The following is a 15,326-nucleotide window of genomic DNA, read 5'->3' on the forward strand; positions in this document are numbered from 1 at the left end:
TCTGTTTACTTATACTAAAGTTATTGTGCATAAACCAAGAAAAATGCTTATTTGGGCTCTATTTGGCCCCTAATTCCTAAACTGTTGGGACCAAAACTCCAAAAATCAATCCCAACCTTCCTTTTATGGTCATAAACCTTGTGTTTAAATTTCATAGATTTCTATTTACTTATACTAAAGTTATAGTGCGAAAACCAAATGTCTTCAGACAACGACGCCAACGTCATACCAATATACAACCAAAAAATTTCATTTTTTGCGGTCTGTAAAAACCAGACTATCAGAGCAAATTTTTTTAACAATTATTTGTACAAAATGTACTTAAGTCATTGCTTTTACACCCTAGTAAATTTATAACCAGATGCTCCGCAGGGCACAGCTTTATACGACCGCAGAGGTTGAACCCTGAACGGTTGGGGCAAGTATGGACACAACATTCAAGCTGGATTCAGCTCTAAATTTGGATTGTGATTAAATAGTTGACACAGCATAGGTTTCTGACACAGAATGAATGTGGTCTAATGCACTTAACATTTTTGTTTTGCCTTTGAGCAATTCACTATGCTGTTGAATATTAATCCTCTCAAAAATATGTTTGAAGAAATTATCTTTTTATTTATGAAATCTGAAATGAGAAAAATTGACCCCCCCCCCCCCATTTTTTTTTCACATCCCCCTTTCCCTTTTTCCAAAACTGATCTCAATTCAAATTTCTAATGGAGTTTGCAACAATAACTACTCATTTAAATACATCATATAATATTATAATGTAACAAAAGGTGCTTGTTATCACTGAATGGTAAAGATTGTTTTAATTTATCAGTTGGTAGTAAAAGTGAATATACATGGTATATTGTATAAAACAATGATTTAAGTTGACTCAACTACTATTCTGGACAAAGAAAGATAACTCCAATCAATTGAAAATTTCTTGCTATTGCACAATATTGTGCAATTAGATATTTCTGGCTATGGAGCAATACTGTGCAATTGAAAATATTTGCTATTGCACAATACTGTGCAATTGAAAATTTCTTGCTATTGTGCAATACTGAGCAATTGAAAATTTCTTGCTATTGCACAATACTGTGCAATTGAAGATTTCTTGCTATTGCTGAATACTGTGCAATTGAATATTTCTTGCTATTGAATACTTAATATAATAATTTTGAATCCTGATTTGAACCAACTTGAAAACTGGGCCCGTAAACAAAAATCTAAGTACATGTTTAGATTCAGCATATCAAAAAAGCCCAAGAATTCAATTTTTGTTAAAATCAAATTTAGTTTAATTTTGGACCCTTTGGACTTTAATGTAGACCAATTTGAAAACGGGACCAAAAATTAAGAATCTACATACACAGTAAGATTAGGCATATCAAAGAACCCCAATTATTAAATTTTTGATGAACTCAAACAAAGTTTAATTTTGGACCCCGATTTGGACCAACTTGAAAACTGGGCCAATAATCAAAAATCTAAGTACATTTTTAGATTCAACATATTAAAGAACCCCAAGGATCAATTTTTGTTAAAATCAAACTAAGTTTAATTTTGGACCCTTTGAACATTCATGTAGACCAATTTGAAAACGGGACCAAAAATTAAGAATCTACATACACAGTTAGATTTAGCATATCAAAGAACCCCAATTATTCAATTTTTGATGAAATCAAACAAAGTTCAATTTTGGACCCTTTGGGCCCCTTATTCCTAAACTGTTAGGACCAAAACTCCCAAAATCAAACCCAACCTTCCTTTAATGGTCATAAACCTTGTGTTTAAATTTCATAGAGTTCTATTTACTTATACTTAAGTTATGGTTCGAAAACCAAGAATAATGCTTATTTGGGCCCCTTTTTGGCCCCTAATTCCTAAACTATTGGGACCTCAATTCCCAAAATCAATCCCAACCTTCCTTTTGTGGTCATAAACCTTTTGTTAAAATTTCATTGATTTCTATTCACTTTTACTAAAGTTAGAGTGCGAAAACTAAAAGTATTCGGACGGCGACGACGCAAGATGACGACGATGACGCCAACGTGATAGCAATATACGACGAAAAATTAAAATGTTTGCGGTCGTATAAAAAGAAGCATCCAATTCTTAATTTAAATCATTATAACCAGTTGCATTTTACAAATTGTTATCAAAGGTTTTGATAATATCAAACCAGGAATGACTGTTTACATAAATTTTTATCAATCATTTGGCTGATAATAAAAAATCATTCAAATGTAATTTTCCCAAAAGTTCCATTTATATTTCAATTCATCTACACACTGTTAATATAGATTGTTTATTCCTTAGAATTAAATCACTTTCTATATCAATTAATAACACATATATAATTTGAATTAATCTTTAAACACATCAGAATATAAAAGCTGCACTTGTTTACTCAAATTTCCACAAAACTAAGCACCAAGAGACTCAGTTGGAACACATTTTACAGTTTGTTTTACATCTCAGATCAAGGATGTACATAAATCCATTAAAAAATATTGATTTCAAAGATTTAACATTTATCATTTATCTACAAAACATGAAATATTTAAGCTAGCTGAAGAATAACATACATTTATATCATGTGCCTGAGGGAGATATGAAGATTTGTTCACCTAAGAATATTCATATTTCACTAGGGCTCTGCCCGAGGGAAATATGATTTTTCGAGGGTGAACAAATTTTTATATCTCCCCAGGCTAAGGGAAATGAATGTTTTATTCCACTGCCTAAACTTCAAATATTAGTTTGTATACCGGCATTTTTTCTTATCCGCTTGTTTTTATTACTAAACATGACATACATGTTGATAAACAGTACAGATAAATATTAATTAATTAAATAGTCTTTTTGTTTTAACGTCTGAAATAAATTTGAACACAATAATGATATTTGCTAAAGCTATTTAGAAAAATAAGAAGTTCAAGACGTTATGTACATAAACTGCGTGTTAAGTCGCATGATTTAGTCCCGACATTTCAGAGGGGAATATGATACTCTGAGGTGAATATGAAGTCTTGTTTGACGTCACGTATGAATGTTTCAACCAATCAAATGTTAACTAGAACACACCCGCGAAGAAAACTGTTAAAAAAATATATAACTGGAGAATTCCAGGAGAGGTATCAAAAGTCAAAGGTACTTGGGGACTGGGCACATTTTTTTTTTGCCCTCCCCCATTTTTCCAAATACCGATTTATATTCTTTCTGTTTTTCTGTATACTATGAACATACATATATATATATATATATATATATACTATAATTACTATATACAAGAGTGCACACGCTGAAATGTCTCGCCTTCTATACAAATCATTGATATTATGTTGATAGTCCTATAGGTATAAAGCTAAGCTTTATTACAACTGTCACATAAACTCAACATTAACCAAGATAACTAAACAAAGACCAATGAACCTTGAAAATGAGGTCAAGGTCAGATGAAACATGCCAGGCAGACATGTACAGCTAACAATGCTTCTATACAACATATATAGTTGACCCATTACTTATAGTTTAAGAAAAATAGACCAAAACACAAAAACTTAACACTGTGCAATGAACATTGAAAATGAGGTCACGGTCAAATAAAACCTGCGCGACTGACATAAAGATCATAAAATATTTCCATACACCAAATATAGTTGACCTATGGCATATAGTATTAGATAAAAAGCCCAAAACTCAAAAACTTAACTTTGACCACTGAACCATGAAAATGAGGTCAGGGTCACATGACATCTGCCGGCTAGACATGTACACCTTACAATCATTCCATACAACAAATATAGGAGACCTATTGCATATAGTATGAGAAAAACAGACCAAAACACAAATATTTAACTATAACCACTGAACCATGAAAATGAGGTCAAGGTCAGATGACACCTGCCAGTTGGACATGTACACCTTACAGTCCTTCCATACACCGAATATACTAGCCCTATTGCTTATAGTATCTGAGATATGGACTTGACCACCAAAACTTAACCTTGTTCACTGATCCATGAAAAACTGTCTGGCAGACATGAGGACCTTGCAAGGTACGCACATATCAAATATAGTTATCCTATTACTTATAATAAGAGAGAATTCAACATTACAAAAAATTTGAACTTTTTTTTCAAGTGGTCACTGAACCATGAAAATGAGGTCAAGGACATTGGACATATGACTGACGGAAACTGCGTAACATGAAGCATCTATATACAAAGTATGAAGTATCCAGGTCTTCTACCTTCTAAAATATAAAGCTTTTAAGAAGTGAGCTAACTCCGCCGCCGTAGCCGCCGCCGGATCACTATCCCTATGTCGAGCTTTCTGCAACTTAAGTTGCAGGCTCGACAAAAACAATCACTAATATATTAAAAGTCACCCCAGTAAACTATTGGAATTTGTAGTAAATTATAGCAAATTTATACAATTTATTCATAGTATATATGTATGTAGTAAGCTGAAATATTTCAGTGATTGCTGTGGATAGAAAACTATTGAATTGATAATATAACAGGCTATTATTTGAACTTGGAATTATTTTTAATTATGGAATTTGCTTGATTTCTTGTTATTGAAATTTTCAATAAATTCCATGTTTATTCTGTACTGAAATGTTCTGTGCTGCGCACAACACTTTCTATTACAAAGAAAATAGTATTTTTCAATAGAATGTACTGTGCCGCGCACAACACTATCTAACCAAAATACATTGTATGGAAAGTGTTATTAACCGCTCAAAAGATCATACATAATACCAAATATTACATGGAATTTATCAAAAATTTTAAACACAAGAAATTATGCAAATTCCATAATTAAAAAAAATTCCAAGTTCAAATAATAGCCTGTTATATATATAAATAGCAAATACACTTTATCTATAGTATCTGTATGATCATAGTATACAGAAAAACGCAAAAAATAATTGTTCTGTCCCAAGTACTTATGCAAATTATGTTTAATTTCAAAACAGGCCTAAAGGGCAGCGGAAGTCTTTCTTATTTATTAAAAAGTCAGTCCGATGACAGAAACAATATATGGACGCCTATATTTTCGTTTTCCTCCCAAAATAACCCAAACTGAAATACTTTAAGCAAGAATGATAAATGCTAGAACACACCCGCAAAATCGTGGGCATCCAGAGCGTGGTTGAAAGTATGTTAAGTGTTGTAGGATGAATTTTTGTAAAATCAGATGCTCCGCAGGGCGTAGCTTTATACGACCGCAGAGGTTGAACCCTGAACGGTTGGGGCAAGTATGGACACAACATTCAAGCTTGATTCAGCTCTAAATTTGGATTGTGATTAAATAGTTGACACAGCATAGGTTTCTGACACAGAATGAATGTGTTCTAATGAACTTAAAATTTTTGTTTTCTCTTAGAGCAATTCACTATGCTGTTGAATATTAATCCTCTCAAAAAAATGTTTGAAGAAATTTTCTTTTTTATTTATGAAATTTCAAATGAGAAAAATTGAACCCAATTTTTTTAATCACATCCCCCTTTCCCTTATTCCAAAACTAATCTCAATTAAAATTTCTAATGGAGTTTGCAACAATAACTACTCATTTAAATACATCATAAAATATTTAGATGTAAAAAAACTGCTTGTTATCACTGAATGGTAAAGATTATTTTAATTTATCAGTTGGTAGTAAAAAGTGAATATACATTGTATATTGTATATAACAAAGATTTAAGTTGATTCTGGACAAAGAAAGATAACTCCAATTAAAAAAAAATCTTGCTATTGCACAATATTTTGCAATTAGATATTTCTTGCTTACTATTCTGGACAAAGAAAGATAACTCTAATTAAAAAAAAATTGCTATTTCACAATATTGTGCAATTAGATATTTCTTGCCATTGCGCAATACTGTGCAATTGAAAAGACTTGCTACTGCACAATACTTAATATAATAATTTTAGATCCTGATTTGGACCAACTTGAAAACTGGGCCCATAATAAAAAATCTAAGTACATTTTTGGATTCAGCATATCAAAGAACCCCAAGATTTCAATTTTTGTTAAAATCAGACTAAGTTTAATTTTGGACCCTTTGGACTTTAGTGTAGACCAATTTGAAAACAGGACCAAAAATGAAGAATCTACATACACAGTTAGATTTGGTATATCAAAGAACCCCATTTATTCAATTTTTGATGAAATCAAACAAAGTTTAATTTTGGACCCCGATTTGGACCAACTTGAAAACTGGGCCAATAATCAAGAATCTAAGTACATTTTTAGATTCAGCATATCAAAGAACCTAACTGATTCATTTTTTGTCAAAATCAAACTAAGTTTAATTTTGGACCCTTTGGACCTTAATGTAGACCAATTTGAAAACGGGACCAAAAGTTAAGAATCTACATACACAGTCATGACAGTTAGATTCGGCATATCAAAGAACCCCAATTATTCAATTTTGATGAAATCAAACAAAGTTTAATTTTGGACCCTTTGGGCCCCTTATTATGTTGGGACCAAAACTCCCAAAATCAATACCAACCTTCCTTTTATGGTCATAAACCTTGTGTTTAAATTTCATAGATTTCTATTTACTTATACTAACGTTCTGGTGCGAAAACCAAGAAAAATTCTTATTTGGGTCCCTTTTTGGCCCCTAATTCCTAAACTGTTGGGACCTAAACTCCCAAAATCAATACCAACCTTTCTTTTGTAGTCATTAACATTGTGTTTAAATTTCATTGATTTCTATTTACTTAAACTAAAGTTATTGTGCGAAAACCAAGAATAATGCTTATTTGGGCCCTTTTTTGGCCCCTAATTCCTAAACTATTGAAACCAAAACTCCCAAAATCAATCCCAACCGTTCTTTTGTGGTCATAAACCTTGTGTCAAAATTTCATAGATTTCTATTAACTTAAACTAAAGTTATAGTGCGAAAACCAAGAAAATGCTTATTTGGGCCCTTTTTGGCCCCTAATTCCTAAAATGTTGGGACCAAAACTCCCAAAATCAATACCAACCTTCCTTTTGTGGTCATAAACCTTGAGTTAAAATTTCATAGATTTCCATTCACTTTTACTAAAGTTAGAGTGCGAAAACTAAAAGTATTCGGACGACGACGACGACGCAGACGACGACGCCAACGTGATAGCAATATACGACGAAAAATTTTTCAAATTTTGCGGTCGTATAAAAAATAATGACTGGAGAATTTCAAGAAAGGTAATAAAAGTTATAGGTACTTGGGGACAGGACAATTGTTTTTCAACCCCTTCTCCTTTTTTCCCAAAATTTCCATTTTCTATTTATTTCAATATGAACATATGTTTAGTATGTTATGAAAATACATTACTATAAATAATGTGTGTTTGCCTTTTTCTATCAATTCTCAGTTAACTAATCAATCCACGGTGGTCATTGATATATTATATAGACCCTCTCTATCTAATATACTTAGTGACCCGATGAATTTTTGTAAAAGATTTTATAACTGAAGAATTTCAGAAAAGGTATCACAAGTTATTGGTACCTTTGGAGATGACAATTGTTTTTCTAGCCCGGCTCCTAATTTTTTTCCTTCAAAACTCCTATAATTTGTTTTCTATTGATTTCAATAATGTTAGCATTTATCTGTATATTATGAACATACATTACTATAAATAAAGTGTATTAGCTTTTCAACTCTCAATTTACTAATCGATCCACGGCGGTCATTGACATATTATATAGATCCTCTCTATCTAATAAACTCAGTGACCGCCGTGGATAGTAAACTTTAAAATGATAGCAGATAGCAAACACATGTTATTCATAGTCTTTGGTATGCACAAAGTACAGTAAAAACGCAAACCGGATGTCTAGTCTGACTTAAAATTTCGTCCAATGACGGAAAAATATCAAGGCATAGTTTTTTTCATTTTTCTCCCAAAATAACCCAAACTGAATAATCATAAGAATGGATGACAAATGCGAAAATAAATGGTACCTATAACACACACAGGCATGGTGATTAATTTATTGTGGAAGGAGAGGAGCGACACACAAAATGAGGTCTTCTCGTTTAATAGTATAGATTTCGCTATCAAAATCAACATGCAATGGAATAAAATATATTAACTTACAGGTTTTTTTCTTATCCGCTAGTTTTTATAACTAAACATGACATGAACCATAATGATCTGTATGTACCATTCAAAATTTAATTATATTTATTGGTTTGTTTTGTTTTTATATCTTATATAATTTTGAAAACGAATTTCTATAATTCCTCAAAATAAGAACCGTTCAAAATGTTATAAATATTACTGTCCTTAACATCCCACATTGTAGTCCGAATGTTCTGAGGGAAATATGTTACTGAGAGGGGAATATGATACTAAGAAGGGAATATAATACTGAGAGGGGAATATGAAGTTTTGTTTGATGTCAAGTGGGATAGTCTCAACAAATCAAATGATGATTTCCCTATCAATATAAACATGCAGTGGAATAATCAAGTTTGGTTACGATGACCTGTTGACATCATGGTATCATATGACAATCAAAGCACTGTAAGCGCTGTAGGCAGTTAACCAAAAACCAAGGCAAACATAATTATAAAAGCTGTGGCAATGTTGCTTCAATTTTTTTTTTAAGATTTTTAAAAAGAACAAACATTAGACAGTCATATATTGTACATTTATGTTCATTTAATGAATTAATCATTAAGGCAAATAATTCATATTTTGTCAAGTATATTTTTTTCATGGTAATGAGTCTGCAGTGGTACAAGTTTGCAATGATTGCAGTTCTTCTAGTTGATAGTTAACGTTGGTATTAGTTGACTGTTAGCAGTTCAAGTTGACTTTAGTAAGAGCTTGTAAAAGTATGAATGGACTTGCTTCCCTAGAAAGAAAACTGAGTTTGTGTTCAACAGTTCAAAAGTTATGAGACACAAATCAGACAAATGTTTACTACTACAAGGATCAAAGGTGAGGTCTGACTAACCTGTCCATAGTAAATGTTAATGTCCCCTACCTTCACCCCAAGTCTACGATGTCTGAGTTTGGAATAAAATGACAGGTTATTATAAAAACAGTTGGTCAAACATTCTTGGGCTTGAAAGATGTGTTTTCTTTATAATGAGCCATATGAAAATGAAAATTTTTATAGAACCAAAAATAATTCAAATTATAATTAAGGTAAATTCTTTAAACCTACTAATTATTTTCCATCAATAAAGTTTTATAATTATCAAAAAAATTATTGTTACATAATGCTGTTACGAAGTCTTCCAAACAAAGCTCCAATAATTATACATTCCCATGGTCGCCTGAAATTGGGCAAGATCTAGTACACATTGGTTAGGTCTAGCAAAGTGACATAGATATAAGAAGATGTGGTGTGAGTGCCAATGAGACAACACTCCATCCAAATAACAATTTTAAAAAAAGTAAACCATTATCAGCCTTCAACACGGAGCCTTGGCTCACACCGAACAACAAGCTATAAAGGGCCCCAAAATTACTAGTGTTAAAACATTCAAACGGGAAAACCAACGGTTTAATCTATAAAAAAAAAAAACGAGAAACGAGAAACACGTATTTATTACATAACCAAACGACAACTACTGTACATCAGATTCCTGACTTAGGACAGGTGCAAACATTTGCAGCGGGATTAAACGTTTTAATGGATCCAAACCTTCTCCCTTTTTCTGAAACAATAGCATGTTAGGGAGCTACCATTTGATTTTTATGGGGGGGGGGGGGATAAACTAAAAAAAAAAGGATAAACTAAAAAAAAAAATGCAGGACAGAATAGAGTGAAAAATAAAAATGCAGGACAGAGATTACAACTAAAGAAAAATGCAGGACAAAATTTTTCATCCTAGCCCCCCCATAAAAATCAAATGGTAGCTCTCTTACATCACAACATAGAAAGACATGCATATGTGACGCCTATGAGATTGACATTGTATGTCATTCAATCTTTTTGAAATGACAAACAGGAATGAATATGGTTTAGTATAGGAGTTGGTTTTTCAATCTTTTTCAAGTTCTCAAAACACACAAGAGGGGGTGGGGTGACCCTAGGGACTACCCTTATATTTCATTTAATGTTTTATCTTGTCCCATACATGCATATATATGGTTTGGGGTGGGGATCTCAATCGTTATCAAGTTTTCAAACAGGAGGGGAGGGGTGATCCTAGTGAATTCCCCTATATTTCATTTGATTTGTTATATTGTCCAATACATGAATATATATGGTTGAGGGGTGGGGATCTCATCTGTTTCTAAGTTATCAAACAGGAGTTGGTAGGGTGACCCTAAGGACTCTACCTATATTTCATTTGATTAGTTCTCATACATGAATATATATGGTTTAATTTAAAGGTGGGGATCTCGACTGTTTCCAATTTCTCAATCAGGAGGGGTGGGGTGATTGCAGGGACTTCCCCTATATTTCATTTGATTTGTTATATAGTCCCATACATAAGAATATATGGTCAAGGGGTGAGGATCTCGAATTTTTTCCAAGTTCTCAAACAGGAGGGTGTACAGTGACCATAGGGACCCCCTTATAATTCATTTGATTTGTAATATTGTCCCATACATAAATATATGTTGTTTAAGATTGTGGATCTCAACCGTTATAAATTCTCAAACAGAAAGGGGTAGAGTGGCCCCACAAACTCCACCTATATTTCATATGATTTGTTATATTGTCCCATACATGAATATATTGTTTATGGGTGGGGATTTTGATCGTTACCAAATTCTCAAACAGGAGGGGTGGGGTGACCCGCAGGGAATCCCCCTATATTTTATTTGATTAGTTATATTGTCCCATACATGAATAAATATGGTTTAGGGTTGAGGATTTTGAATGTTTCTCAAACAGAAGGGTTTGCATTGACCCTAGGGACCCCCTTATTATTCCTTTGATTTGTAATATTGTCCTATACATGAATATAAATGGTTTAAGATTGGGGATCTCAACCGTTTTCAAATTCTCAAACCGGAAGGGGAAGATTGGCCCCACGAACTCCACCTATATTTCATATGATTTGTTAAATTGTCCCATGTATATGTTCCAGACCATATGAGTATTTGGACCGTACGCGTACGGTCCAGACCGTATACGTATACTCGTACGGTCCGACCATACGCGTACGGTCGGACCGTATGAGTATACGTGTATGGTCCAGTACGAGCTGACCATACATGTTATTAGATCATATGGGTTAAATTAAAAAAAATATAACATTAATCACAATCTTTATTTTCAGATTTACTAATTTAATATTATTACAATTACACAGATAAAATGAACAAATGCACAATTGAAATTAAATATTTGTTTAATTGTATATCTTGATCCTAATTTTGGTACTCTCAACCATTGTTACACTTGCTACCACAAGTAACGTACTAATATTTTTTACATTTACATTTTTGCAGTTCGTGTATGTTCCTTAGCAAAAATGTTTTTTGGTAAAGTTGCTAAATATTCTAAAACAATTGTCCTCCCACATTATATTTACTTCCGATATTTTCAATTTTAGTGATCATTATTCAATTATTTTACTGAGTGATGGACATGTTAAATACAAGAGATTAACAGATTCAATTAGCGTGAATTTTTTAAATCATTAAAATATATAGTTGGTTTTTTTTCAATTACAATTAAACTTTTTTTATATCTATTTGAGAGTTAAGTTATATTGATCTGTTATATGGATCTAATTAACTTTGACAACTTCTTAATATTAGTCAGACGTACGGTCCAAATACTCATACGGTCTGGAACATATACATGAATATATATGGTTTCGGGGTGGGGATCTCGACCGCTTCCAAGTTCTCAAATAGGAGGAGTGTGGTGATCCCCAGGGACTCAACCTATATTTCATTTGATTATATATATATATTGTCCCATACATGAATAAATATGGTTTAGGGGTGGGGATCTCGACTGTTTCCAAGTTTTAAAACATGAGGGGTGGGATCTCATCCGTTTCAAAGTTATCAAACAGGAGGAGGTAGAGTGGCCCAATGGTCTCCACCTATATATCATATGATTTGCTTACATTCAGGTATCATATAATATAGTTGCACTATTTGTGCCTGTCCCAAGTCAGTGGTTGTTACATATTTGTTTTTTGTTACTTTTTTATATAAATAGGGCCCGCGTTAGTTTTCTCGTTTGAATTGTTCTACATTGTCTTGTCGGGGACTTTTATAGCTGACTATGCGGTATGGGCTTTGCTCATTGTTGAAGGCCGTACGATGACCTATAGTTGTTAATGTCTGTGTCATTTTGGTCTCTTGTGGATAGTTGTCTCATTGGCAATCATACCACATCTCTCTTTTTTTGTAAGAAACTTCCAGCTATTTTAACTGACCTATCAAAATTGAGAAGAAAAAAAATACCCTTTGAAATTTCAGTAATATGTTTAACTTTAAAAGCATCTAACATGCATTACCAACATTTATCACTGATAAAGAAAATTTATACTATTACCAGGAACATATATATATTGTTTAGATAAACTGTTCCCAGCTGTCACATTGTATTGGATTTTGACATTAAAATGGGTGTACAAAATATTTTCTGCTTTTTCTTTCTTTTACATATATATCTTTTGGTTTTCAATTCTAGTGTTTATATTTATTTACCATGCATAGATGTATTTTGTCACCTGTCTGGATTCTTTCAGTTGATAGCCAAAACCCGGGATTACCCTTATCCGCTTCCGGAATCGGATACGATATTGTAATTGTCAGCCATTTTGTTTACAATGTTGTTTTTGACAGATATGCAGTGAGATACGATTTAACTCCGATTTACACATTATTTGTCGGCGATTTTCTGTATTAAGCTAGCGGTTGAACAAATTGAACATCGCTGTCATGAATAGTAATAATGAAAATAAGTTTGAGATTGTTTATTAGGAAACTTTGGTAAAAATGTTTGCAAAGTTATTATTTTTTTTCTTTCAAGGTCCGTCGGGCCTGTCGAGCGTAGCTAGTAACCAAGTAGTAAGTCCGACTGCAAAAGTGAAAGGTCGCAGACCTCGGACCTCCTCTTATTTGAACCCCTGCGTCTAAATTGAAAAGATATGAAAATTTCGTCTTCTAATTCAAAATTGCCGCCAACAGCGTGATCAGTTGAACTTATATTAATAGACTACTGACGTAGTTGACTACGTATTGACGACAAACAATATTCCTACGACTTTTGCAATTTGGGAAATCTTAACTACTTGTCTTTAGAGATTTTCGGCGATTAAATATTTCATACATTTGTTCTTTGACATCTTAGCCAAAAGCTCAGGGGATGATAAACTACATAAGGATTCCTAATGTGCTCTACTTCCTATGTGCAACTTCAAAACTTTTGGGAAAATCGACGATCATTTAAGGTTTTTCTGGTCATATTTTTTGTAGTCCAGAATGAAAAGTATGAAAAAACTGTCCAATAAGTTATAAAATAACATAATTACCAGCTAGATAATAACAATGGCAAATATTTCAGCATTTATTGGGTAGAACACAAATCCAGAGTGCTCCCATAAGGCAGCTTAACTGCCTAATAAAAAATACCTGTTATGACTTCTATTTTGGTAACTGTTATAGGGTCTTCATTTGGCATCCATTTAAATGACAACTGTCCTGTCTGTAATTTATCTTGTAACTCAAATACAATCTGAAACACATTGTTAAATCATAGTATTAATTCTTTGCATACAGATATAATAACTAGAGGAAAATATGAAATTGCATGTTATGTCAAGAGAGGATACCAAACTTGTTCTATTTTTAACAAGCAGTAAAAACTGCAAATACAGAAGTTTTGTTGAATATTTTTATTTTAAAGAAAATACACCTTATTTATATTTGTCTGCAAAAAGGTCACTGTAAAATTTTTAGCCCATTTATCAACAATTGCAATGATAAATGCACACAAAAATTTCTGAATATGCTTTACATGTCTAATTTCCAACTTAAGGCGAAGTGTACGTAATTAAACTACACAATGGATTTTTTTGAAATTTTACATGTAGATTCTACTTGTAAAATTAAATCGGAAAATAAAATAAAAAAAGGGGGTAACCGTTTTCGTTTTTGAGATACGAGCTGTTGAAGTTAACAGCATCATACACCAAAATTACAAAGGATATATAGGGAAAATCGTGAAATTCGGCAGGAATTGTTACATTTCCAAGATTTTCTATTATATTAGACAATCGATTTTTTTTTAAATTTATGAGACGATTCTAAAATGTCTGAGGAATCGATTGGTGCAAAGAAAGTCCTTAGCAACCATGCTACTTAGCAACCATGCTACTTTTCAAGCTATACCCTGTTAAAGTTGAATTTTGCGTGTAAAAAAACAAAAAACAACGACAACGTTATTGACGTCGCTGCAACAGTTACGACGCTTCATATAGTTCTATACTTGTATGAAACATATACCGTTTTGTTGGAGTTCATGTTGCTCGGTCTTTAGTTCTTTATGTTACGTTTTGTGTACTATTGTATTGTATTTGTCTATTATATTCGGGTGCATGCGGAGATCGCCAAGCTAGAAAACGGTTGACATTTTCTTCATTATGAACTAGAACTATTTTCGACCTTGGTGCCTTATTTTTGTTAAAATCTAAACACTGCGACGTGTTTTCAAAATCTTTGTTCCCATAAAACTTCATTTCATCAAGGTTTCTTCTCAGAATATCAGCCATCTGTCTGGCACAGGATAACAAATCAATATTTAAGTAAATTAAGTTGTGTGGTAATTCTTAGTACATTTGGGTAAATTAATCTTATCTTTGTGCCGCATAATCATCTCTATAATTCAACACATCCCTGAGCCACGACATTATACATTTATGCATTGCATGATCTTCTTTTTATCACAACCCAGACCGGCTAGTAATCGTTGTATAACTTTACACGTCTGAAGACGAATGTTTGCGTGAAACATTTTTGTATGATTTTTATTTCTGGAAATCAATCTGAAATCTACAACAGTCCTTTTCCGAAAGTCAGGCTGGACCTTTACTTTTATGTGCATTCGGGATTTACACAAATTGTAACCCGAATAATTCAGTCGTATTATTCAGCTGATGTACGAATGCTACATTTCTCGTGTGGGAGAAAATCGGACACAGAAAGGGCTTGAATTATTCGAGTTTACTCAAATTTAAACTCGGGAATATATTTCTCGGGAATATATTTCTAACTGTTCGGAATTCGCGGAAACAAATGATTGTTTTTCGCATTACGGTATTGAATCAATATGAGTCAGAGATACCAATTATTTCTTTTAACAAATTCGAATACCAGTCAGTTTATAGG

At 32.7% G+C, this 15,326-nt stretch overlaps 1 protein-coding gene across 2 annotated transcripts in view; it reads right to left on the bottom strand.

Annotated features, from left to right (window-relative positions):
* The window catches only part of LOC143072497 (VPS10 domain-containing receptor SorCS3-like), a 137,828-nt gene that overhangs the window by 12,917 nt on the left and 109,585 nt on the right, over nt 1-15,326 (bottom strand). For both annotated transcript variants that reach the window (XM_076247439.1, XM_076247441.1), the window contains one exon: nt 13,572-13,674. In XM_076247439.1, coding sequence (XP_076103554.1) covers nt 13,572-13,674 — 103 coding nt within the window. The remainder of the gene's footprint in view (nt 1-13,571; nt 13,675-15,326) is intronic.

Source organism: Mytilus galloprovincialis, chromosome 4, assembly GCF_965363235.1.
Source record: "Mytilus galloprovincialis chromosome 4, xbMytGall1.hap1.1, whole genome shotgun sequence".
Taxonomy (NCBI): Eukaryota; Metazoa; Mollusca; class Bivalvia; order Mytilida; family Mytilidae; genus Mytilus; species Mytilus galloprovincialis.